At 42.3% G+C, this 11,441-nt stretch overlaps 1 protein-coding gene across 1 annotated transcript; it reads right to left on the reverse strand.

Annotated features, from left to right (window-relative positions):
- Positions 1–312: 312 nt before the first annotated feature.
- LOC111963877 (claudin-4-like) lies at positions 313–2,077 on the reverse strand. Its single transcript, XM_023987438.2, has one exon. The coding sequence runs from the start codon at positions 1,830–1,832 to the stop codon at positions 1,185–1,187; it is 648 nt and encodes a 215-aa protein (XP_023843206.1). The 5' UTR covers positions 1,833–2,077; the 3' UTR covers positions 313–1,184.
- Between the last annotated feature and the right edge of the window lie 9,364 nt (positions 2,078–11,441).

Genomic DNA, 11,441 nt, shown 5'->3' on the forward strand with positions numbered 1-11,441 from the left:
GTGTGTGTGTGTGTGTGTGTGTGTGTGTGTGTGTGTGTGTGTGTGTGTGTGTGTGTGTGTGTGTGTGTGTGTGTGTAGTGTGTGTTGTGTGTGTTGTGTGTATGTGTTGCTGCCGGTGATCAGTAGTGTCGTGTGTGTGTGTGTGTGTGTGTGTGTAGTGTGTGGTAAAAGGTCAATGTAGAGAAACTTCAGTAATGCAACTGAAACTGTATTGTGAACTTTACTTGATAAAGATATTCAGATATTATGTAGTACTATTATAATAAAAGTAGCCTAATGCACAATAATACTACTACACAGAAACACGAGGGAGATTGTGAATGGGGATTTCCTTTTTTATTATAAAACAACAATTGCCCAGTACTTTAAAGAGGGCTAGGACAAAAGACAGATACACACTCAGCCATGCAGTAAAATACAACAGCATTCAAACGCAAATAAGCTCCTTTGATCATCGTATGAGTGAACATTTGTCTGAGTAGCATTCACTGTGTTACAAAGAAGGAGTCCAGTGTGGGAACCTAAACATGTTAACTATTTACCAGTCTCTGCAAACATGTGCATTATGTGGTTATTTCAAACTTCCAAGCAGACACAGTAAAGCCAGTGGAGAACAATGGGCTATATTCACAGAGCGCACAGACCGTGACAGCCGACTCTGGCGAGACAATAGACAAGTGTCAAACGATAACAACATGAACATTACATTTTTTACAGATAGCCTATATAATACCTGATGTAAAATAATCATATGCAAATACAAGACTTAAGTCTTAAAAATGGTACGCAATAGATAGACTACACAACAAGTGTTTCAATTTCTTGGTCAGTCTTGAGCTACGATCTCGGCGAGTATAGGGTTCCATTCCCTTGGCAAAATATATATTTTTTTCCTTTTCTGGTCATCAGACCCATAAGCCCATGTCCAGACCCCTAAACAAAGTTGTAGCCTACAACACAGAAAAAAAGTTGGCATTTTGGTGAAGTCGCCAATCAAAGCAAAGGAAAAAAGGATCCTGATATCATCTTGCCTACGCATAATGTCCCTTATCGAAGCCTTCGTTCTAGGGAAACACAATAAAGATAACACACGCAATGAGCATCAAACAGTAGGCTAAGAAGGCAACTTGTCCGTCCAGCTCCTGTGCCACGTTTTGATGTGCGTAAAACTCTCCTCTCCTCAACTACACATAATGTTTCTTGTCGAAGTCTCCATTGGCCGAGATGGTCTTGGTGGGGGCATATTTGTTGGGGTAGGCGCTCTTGGCCCCCTGGGGACAGGAACAGCACAGCAGGGTTCCCCCCAGAAGGAGCAGGGCTGTGGCCGCCCAGCCAATGTAGATGGCCGCTCCTATCTCCCTCTTCTTGGACGAGGACACATCTGGGTTGTAGAAGTCTACTATGATGTTATTGGCCATCCAACAGAGGGGAACCAGCACCAATAGACCGCTGATGATGTAGACCACCCCACCTGCGTTCACCACTTTGGCTTTCACCGATTCGGTCTTGATGCAGTTGGTGCACTGTGCTCCAGCGATGGTCAACACCAGCCCCGCCACCCCCAGCACCGCCGATATCACCGTGAGGGCGCGCGCCGTCTGCAGGTCCTGGCTGAGCGCAAGCATGGAGTCGTGCATTTTGCACTGCATCTGACCCGTGCTCTGCACCACGCACGACATCCAGAGCCCGTCCCAGATGGTCTGCGCAATCACGATATTCATATCGATGAACGCCGTCACCTTCCACATGGGCAGCCCGCACGCGACCATGACCAGGAACGAGCCCAGTAGGCACAACCCCATCCCCAGGAACTCCAGACACGCAGAGAGCATGGTGAGCCTTTTTCTTCTTTAAAACAGAGAGAGGAGAGTGAATACAAATGTCCTTTAATATCCACTCGAGTATCAGAAGAATCTCTTTCTCCTATTCGCTCTAGAAATGTTAGGCTTGTAATAGATGATCAAAGAGAGGCTAGGAGAAGAACCTAAGGTATATAGTCTCTCTGGCAGGTCTGAATCCACTCTGTGCCAGAAGGGGGTGCAGGGTTTGTCATTTATGGGACCGTTATTCGCACGCTAATGTCCAGAGCGACAGTTACACACATATGTCAAAACAAAGCGGATAAACTTTGAGCCAACCAGCGACAAGCGCATCTCCGCATCAGCCAATGAGCAGGCAGAATTCGGATGCGGAGAGACAAAAGAGTTTAATGAGGAGAGAGAGAGAGAGAGAGAGAGAGAGAGAGAGAGAAGGCAGTAACAGAACAAGGAACACAACACATGTGCAGGTTAACTGTCTTCCTGGAATTGATTCTGAGGAAGAAAGAAAAAATAACAATGATGTGAGGTCAGAAGACCAGAAACAGACATGATCAACTATTTATGATAATAGACATTATTTTGATTAGGAGAAAACAGATTTCATTTGTTGTTATACAGTATATGCAAACCATAGTGTGTGTGTATTTATACAACGGGTGGGTCTAATCCTGGATGTGGATAGGTTTAAACCGCGTTCCAGTCTTTGTCTATTTAGACAACAAGGCCTGAGGGGGTGTGGAATATGGCCAATATACCATGGCTAAGGGCTGTTCTGTTCTGTCTCATCAGCTCAGCCAGAGCCAGGCAATTCGAAAAATGTCTCTCCAATGTAAAAAATCATCTAGACATTATTTCCCCTTTCTTTTAGACACACATTTGGCTTTCAACAAAGATTTGAATAAACCTTGCTGTCTGTCTGTTTGACATCTTCAACATTGTTGAATGATAGTGAAGACATCAAAACTGTGAAATAACACATGGAATCATGTTTTAAACAAATCAAAAAATATGTTATATTTTAGATTATTCAAAGTAGCCAAACTTTGCCTTGCCTCTCAACCAGTTTCACCTGGGATGCTTTTCCAAACAGTGGTGAAGGAGTTCCCACATATGCTGAGCACTTGTTGGCGTCTTTTCCTTCACTCTGCTGTCCAACTCATCCCAAACCATCTCAATTGGGTTGAGGTTGGGTGACTGTGGAGGCCAGGTCATCTGATGCAGCACTCTATCACTCTCCTTCTTGGTCAAATAAACTTACACAGCCTGGAGGTGTGTTGGGTCATTGTCCTGTTGAAAAACAAATGATGGTCCCACTAAGCGCAAACCAGATGGGATGGCTTATCGGTGCAGAATGCTGTGGTAACCATGCTGGTTAAGTGTACCTTCAATTATAAATAAATTACTGACAATGTCACCAGCAAAGCATCCCCACACCATCACACCTCCTCCATGCTTCACGGCGGGAACCATACATGCAGAGATAATCCGTTCACCTACTCTGCATCTCACAAAGACATGGCGGTTGGAACCAAAAATCTCAAATTTGGACTCATCAGACCAAAGGACAGATTTTTCCCCGGTCTAATGTCCATTGCTCGTGTTTCTTGGCCCAAGCAAGTCTCTTCTTATTATTGGTGTCCTTTAGTAGTTTATTTGCATCAATTTGACCATGAAGGCCTGATTCACGCAGTCTCCTCTGAACAGTTGATGTTGAGATGTGTCTATTACTTGAACTCTGAAGCATTTATTTGGCCTGCAATTTCTGAGGCTGGTAACTCTAATGAACTTATCCTCTGCAGCAGCGGTAACTCTGGGTATTCCTTTCCTGTGGTGGTCCTCATGAGAGCCAGTTTCATCATAGCGCTTGATGGTTTTTGAGACTGCACTTAAACTTTTAAAGTTCTTGAAATGTTCAGGTTTGACCGACCTTCATGTCTTCAAGTAATGATCGACTGTCGTTTCTCTTTGCTTATTTGAGCTGTTCTTGCCATAATATGGACTTGGTCTTTTACCAAATAGGGCTATATTCTGTATACCACCCCTACCTTGTCACAACACAACTGATTGGCTCAAACGCATTAAGAAGGAAAGAAATTCCACAAATTAACTTTTAACAATGCCCACCTGTTAATTGAAATGCATTCAAGGAGACTACATCATAAAGCAGGTTGAGAGCATGCCAAGAGTGTGCAAAGCTGTCATCAAGGCAAAGGGTGGCTACTTTGAACAATCTCAAATATAAAATATACTTTGTTTAACACTTTTTTGGTTACTACATGATTCCATATCTGTTATTTCATAATTTTGACATCTTCACTTTACATTTCTACAATGTAGAAAATAGTGAATATAAAGAAAATCCCTGGAATGAGTAGATGTGTCCAAACTTTTGACTGGTAATGTGTATATATATATTGTAAGGCAGCCTGATTGGGTGGGTCAGTGTTTAATCTGGCAGGACCTCTGCCCAGCCAGGCCCCTCGGCTTCACCTCTGAGAAAAACTAGTAAGAAAAGTAGTATCACTTAAGTGTGTGTGTTTGTGTTACGGCTCTCGTTGGTAGAATGACCGGACCAAGGTGCAGCGTGGTAGGCGTACATTTTCTTTATTAATGTTCCACCAAAAACAATACAACGAACGTAAAGCTTCGTATAAAAAGAAACATGCAACAAACAAAGACAAGATCCCACAAAACCCAAACGGAAACTAACAACTTATATCTGATTCCCAATCAGAGACAACGATAGACAGCTGCCTCCGATTGGGAATCAAACACACCAACATAGAAACAGAAAACCTAGAATGCCCAATCACACCCTGACCTAACCAAATAGAGAAATAAAAAGGCTCTCTAAGGTCAGGGCGTGACAGTTTGTGTGTGTGTTCCCCACAAGCCAATGTCGAACAAAGTCTGTTTCTCTTTCCTTTCCCTGTTTGTGTCCTGTCTGTCTTTCCCGAGACCTCTTGCCCACCACATGGCATTCTGGGAAATAGATAAACAGGAAGTGTTGTCCACTGTGTCATTCTCTGGCCTATCGCTGAACACAGCTGTTAGGAGAGAGAAGGATGGAAAGAGTGATGGAAGGGGGTGGATGGTTGATGGCGAAGGAATGACGGTAAGGATTAATGGAAAGACAATGGAGAGACAATGGAGAGAACACAAGAGTTTTGAATCTGAATTTTTGTGACAATGGAGAGACCACAAGAGTCTTGAATCCTGGGATATATCTGTATACAGTGCCTTTTGATAGTATTCACACCCCTTGACTTTTTCCACATTTTGTTGTGTTACAGCCTGCATTTTTGTGTCACTAGCCTACATAGAATACCCTATAAGTGTAATTATGATTTTTGACATTTTTACTAATTAATCAAATTTAAAAGCTAAAATACCTTGGTCAATAAGTATTCGACCTCTTTGTTATGGCAAGCCTAAATAAATTCAGGAGTAAAAATGTGATTAACAATTCACATGAGTCTTTGTGCAATAATAGTGTTTAACATAATTTTTGAATGACTACCTCATTTCTGTACCCCACACAAACAATCGTCTGTAAGGTCCCTCGGTCGAGCACTGAATTTCAAACAAAAAGTCAACCACAAAGACCATGGAGGTTTTCCAATGCCTAACAAAGAAAGGTAGCTGTTGGTAGAAGTGAAAAAAAAAAAAAAGCAGGCATTGAATATCCCTTTGAAGTGATTAATGACACTTTGTATGGTGTATCCCAATCAGTACAAAGATACATGCATTATTCCTAACTCAGTTGCCGGAGAGGAAGGAAACCGCTCAGGGATTTCACCATATATAACAGTTACAGTTTCATGGCTGTGATATGAGAAAACTTTGGATGGATCAACAACATTATAGTTACTCCATAATGCTAACCTACATTTTTTTTAAATGTATTTTATTTTACCTTTATTTAACCAGGTAGGCTAGTTGAGAACAAGTTCTCATTTACAACTGCGAGCTGGCCAAGATAAAGCAAAGCAGTGCGACACAAACAACAACACAGAGTTACACATGGAATAAACAAACATACAGTCAATAACACTATAGAGAAAAAGTCTATATACAGTGTGTGCAAATAAGGTAAGGCAGTAAATAGGCCATAGTGGCGAAGTAATTACAATTTAGCAATTAAACAATGGAGTGATAGATGTGCAGAATATGAATGTGCAAGTAGAGATACTGGGGTGCAAATGAGCAAAAAAATAAAATAATAGTATGGGGATGAGCTAGTTGGATGGGCTATTTACAGATGGGCTATGTACAGGTGCAGTGATCTGTGAGCTGCTCTGACAGCTGGTGCTTAAAGCTAGTGAGGGAGATATGGGTCTCCATCTTCAGTGATTTTTGCAATTCGTTCCAGTCATTGGCAGCAGAGAACTGGAAGGAAAGGCGGCCAGAGGAGGAATTGGCTTTGGGGGTGACCAGTGAAATATACCTGCTGGAGCGCGTGCTACGGGTGGGTGCTGCTATGGTGACCAGTGAGCTGAGATAAGGCGGGGCTTTACCTTAACAGAATGAAAAGAAGGAAGCCTGTCCAGAATAAAAAATATTCCAAAACATGCATCCTGTTTGCAATAAAGCATTAAAGTAAAACTGCAAAAAATGTGTCAAAGAAATACATTTTATGTTCTGAATACAAAGCGTATGTTTGGGGCAAATCCAACATACAGTAACACATCACTGAGTAACACTCTTCATATTTTCAAGCATGGTGGTGGCTGCATCATGTTATGGATATGCTTGTCATCGGCGAGGCCTAGGGAGTTTTCTTGTATAAAAATAAATGGAATGAAGCTAAGGACAGGCAAAATCCTAAAGGAAAACCTGGTTCAGTCTGCTTTCCAACAAACACTGGGAGACAAATTCACATTTCAGCAGGACATTAACCTTAAACACAAGGCCAAATATACACTGGAGTTGTTTACCAAGATGACATTGAATGTTGCTGAGCGGCTTAGTTACAGTTTTGACTTAAATCGGCATGAAAATCTATGGCAAGACTTGAAAATGGCTGTCTAGCAATGATCAACAACCTACTTGACAGAGCTAGAATAAGAATACTTTTTTAAGAATAATGTACAAATATTGTACAATCCAGGTGTACAAAGCTCTTAGAGACTTACCCAGAACGACTTACAGCTGTAATCGCTGCCAAAAGAGATTCTAACATTTATTGATTCAGGGCTGTGAATATTTATGTAAATTGTATTTTTCTGCATTTCATTTTCAATGCATTTGCAAACATTTCTAAAAACCTGTTTTCACTTTGTCATTATGGGGTATTCTGTATAGATGGGTGAGAAAGGAAATCAATGTTATCCATTTTGAATTCATGCTGCAACATAACAACATTTGGAATAATGTAAGTCAAGGGGTATGAATACTTTCTGAAGGCRCTGTATCTGGTTTGCATGGAGGCGATCTAGCTGTTGACTTCGTGGAGAACAACAAGCTCTCACCGTCTCACTGCAGAATTAGACGTCTATCCACCTTCTCCAAACGTCAAATTTCAAAGTGTTTTTGTTGCTCTCTGTAACATTCATCCTGCTGCTCTGTATCGTTCCATTTCTCCAAATGTCAAATTTCGAASTTAAGGGTTAAGTTTAGGCACTCACTCCGAATGGTTAAGGTAGGGGTTAACGTTTAGGATAGGGTTAAAACATGTATTTAAAAAACAGTGTCTACAACTGGGATTGAACACACAACCTTCTGATCCACAGTCATGGGATCCACACCACCTAGTAAAACCGAAGGCTACTTGATGGTAATAGCGCTCACTGTTGCCCCTAGTGGCCGGTTTGAAGGCATTTCCCAACATCCTCAGGACATGGATAGATGTCCAATTTAGACGGCACTCTTGAACGATCTCCCTGAAATGCTATCTGGTGCACTAATGCAGTGGTGGAAAAAGTACCCAATTGTCATACTTGAGTAAAAGTAAAGATACCTTAATAGAAAATGACTCAAGTAAAARTGAAAGTCACCCAGTAAAATAYTACTTGAGTAAAAGTCTAAATGTATTTGGTTTTAAATATACTTAAGTATCAAAAGTATATGGAATTGATAAAATGCATAAAGTATCAAAAGTAAAAGTATAAACCATTTAAAATTCCTTATATTCAGCAAGCCAGATGGCACAATTTTTTATTTTATTTTTATTGACGGATTACCAGGGCACACTCCAACACTCAGACATCATTTACAAACAAAGCATTTGTGTTTAGTGAGTCCGCTAGATCAGAGGCAGTAGGGATGACCAGGGATGTTATTTTCGTAAGTGAATTGGACCATTTTCATGTCTAAATGTAACGAGTACTTTTGGGTGTCAGGGGACATGTATAGTGTAAAAAGTATATTATTTTCTTGAGGAATGAAGTGAAGTAAAAGTAAAAGTTGGCAAAAATATAAATAGTAAATAAAGTRCAGATACCCCAAAATACTACTTAAGTAGTACTTTAAAGTATTTTCACTTAAGTACTTTACACCACTGCACTAATGGAGGTTGTCACTCACATCAGTCAGACAGGCCAGACAGACAGAGGTAGCCGGAATAGTCTCCATAGGGCTCTGTTGGTTCTCACTATTGTGTTCCTACAGGGTTGACAAACGTTCTCTCAATGTTCTTTTATTATTGTCTGGTCTCACTAAACTTACAGTAAGTGACTGGTTAGTCTAAGTAACAATCACACTGACTCACTATGTTTGTGTGTGTCCTTACACATTGTGAGAAGATGCAAACTCATCAGTGTGTGTGTGTGTGTGTGTGTGTGTGTGTGTGTGTGTGTGTGTGTGTGTGTGTGTGTGTGTGTGTGTGGATTGAGTAAGTGGGCCCACAGTGTTTACTGCTGAGAGAAGTGATGCATGTTGATAACGATGTGGACCACGCCTAATTACTAAATTAACATGTGGCAAAACTAAATACTTAACCACACCAATGCCTCCACAGTGGCACCGTGACCGAAAAACACACACACACACACACACACACACAACACACACACACACACACAGAACAGACAGACAGACAGACAGACAGACAGACAGACAGACAGACAGACAGACAGACAGACAGACAGACAGACAGACAGACAGACAGACAGAACAGACAGAACAGACAGACAGACAGACAGACAGCAGACAGACAGACAGACAGACAGACAGACAGACAGACAGACAGACAGACAGACAGACAGACAGACGACAGACAGCGACAGACAGACAGACAGACAGACAGACAGACAGACAGACCAGACAGACAGACAGACAGACAGACAGACAGACCAGACAGACAGACAGACAGACAGACAGACAGACAGACAGACAGACAGACAGACAGAACAGACAGACAGACAGACAGACAGACAGACAGACAGACAGACAGACAGACAGACAGACAGACAGACAGACAGACAGACAGACAGAAGACAGACAGACAGACAGACAGACAGACAGACAGACAGACAGACAGGACAGACAGACAGACAGACAGACAGACAGACAGACAGACAGACAGACAGACAGACAGACAGACAGAAGACAGACAGACAGACAGACAGACAGACAGACAGACAGACAGACAGAGAGAGAGAGAGAGAGAGAGATGGAGGAGGGAAGCCTGGGACTCCCAGATAACAACTTTGTCCTAAACAGGAGAAAGAATCACAAAACAAGACATGAAGTTTGTGTTTTGTCGTGGATGTTTCGTAGGTTGAGGGTACTTAATGCCTGCGTGAGAATTTATTGAAATAATAATATATTTGCTTATAACCAACTTCCCCCTCCTTATATAACCCCCTCAGTCTGATTTTCATAATAAAGTTTACAAGTTGAAGGGTGAATGGGTTTTATATGAAAATGTATTAGAGCAAAGTTCACAGATGCACTAGATGTTTGTTCGTTAGGGATTGTCGACATGCTGACAAACAACATTCCATTCATATGACAATCAGCTCTTATCCGTATCAAAATATCATTAGTGAAGTATGCACGCACGCACATTCTCAGTTCTCTCTCACACACACACACACACACACACACACTCAGTGTATGACGTCAGGCACTGGGTGAGTGGGTCACGGATGTCCACTAGCTATCTATACAATGGTCCCTGGCCCAGACGTGAAATCACTGCTTGGTGTTTGTGTGTGTGTGTGTGTTGTATTAGCATCCTGGCCAGATGTTTCCTCTGCTCGGCTATGGTGTGTGTGTGTTGCATGCCGATATGTGTGTATGTGTATTGCTTGAGCACCAGGTGTCTCTGACTTAGCTTTCTGGGCCTCATAATCTACGTCAGAGCCTGGGATGAAGGTAGTTGGCTGTGCACAGACAAACACACCTCAAGTCTGGGAGGCCTGGTGAGAAGCTGATGGACAAGAGGACAGGGGGGCAGGTTGTGGGGCAAAGGCAGTAGGACAAAGGARAACGAGTGGGTGATATGCCCATCCCAAATGTATCCACCGGGGCTAAAATAGACTGAAACACACACTGTTATATTCCTCTCACTTGTTGAAGACTCTTGGAGCCATTTCAAGCAGTAATGTGGAAAGTGAGGAGGAATGTTGATCACTGGTACCAGMGAACCATCAGCTCAGGGGAAACGGTAGGACAGAGACAGGACATCTTAACTGCTACAACAAGTTGTATATGTGGGTGGAGGAATAAAGCATAAGATCAACCAAGGGGGTCAGAGTGACAGCTTCTCCAGGAAGGGAAGGGGAGTGTGTTACGTAGCAGGGGCCAGCTGAGAGAGGATGGAGTAGCAGTTAAGATGTCCTGTCTCTGAATACCACCTCACAGAACACACACACTGAAATATCACCTGGTGTGGCATGTGTGTCTGAGTTTGGCACCTTACATTTTTATTTTATTTAACTAGGCAAGTCAGTTAAGAACAAATTCCTTTTTACAATGACAGACTACCGGGGAACAGTGGGTTAAATGCCTTGTTCAGGGGCAGAATGACAGATTTTTACCTTGTCAGCTCGGGGATTCGATCCAGAAACCTTTTGGTTACTGGCCCAACGCTCTAACCACTGGGCTACCTGCCCCCCCCCGCTGAAACATCTCTTGGCGTGTATGTGTTTTGCGTCCAGAATTTGGTACGTGTGCCCGTTGGGTCTGACACTTGGTGCGTGTATGTGTATTTGCWTGTCTGAATTAGTGGTCACTTTGTTCTCTGTGGTTCTATTTCAGCATAGCAGAGCATCCAGTTGTATTACCACAGATAACCTTGGACCAGTGCTTCCCAAACAGTGGGTTGGGTCCCAATGGTGGGCCACATCGTAGCCAGTCCCTCTCAAGTCACTGCTAAAGATTGGGTTGCGGCTAGCATGGTTTTGGGTGAGTAACAAGAACATCCCAAGGACTTTGGGCAGCCCCACAATGTCACAATGTTTCACAAACTTGCACTGCCTTTTACCATGAACTGTATGTCATATAAAATACCCCTCTCTTTCCTCATTCAGTTCATAGTTCCCGATATCTCTCAGGGGGACATCCTCAGGACAATTTCTATTCTAGTTATGGGACGTTATGTCAATTGTTCCAAGAACAATAACGGGACGTTTTTTTGATCATTCTCATGACATTCGGTTTACTTGAATGTTATTC

This window comes from Salvelinus sp. IW2-2015, linkage group LG5, assembly GCF_002910315.2.
Source record: "Salvelinus sp. IW2-2015 linkage group LG5, ASM291031v2, whole genome shotgun sequence".
In the NCBI taxonomy this organism is placed as follows: Eukaryota; Metazoa; Chordata; class Actinopteri; order Salmoniformes; family Salmonidae; genus Salvelinus; species Salvelinus sp. IW2-2015.

What these genes read in the sequence shown, in the direction of transcription:
- LOC111963877 (XM_023987438.2), bottom strand. Translation starts at nt 1,832, where the DNA reads ATGCTCTCTGCGTGTCTGGAGTTCCTGGGGATGGGGTTGTGCCTACTG.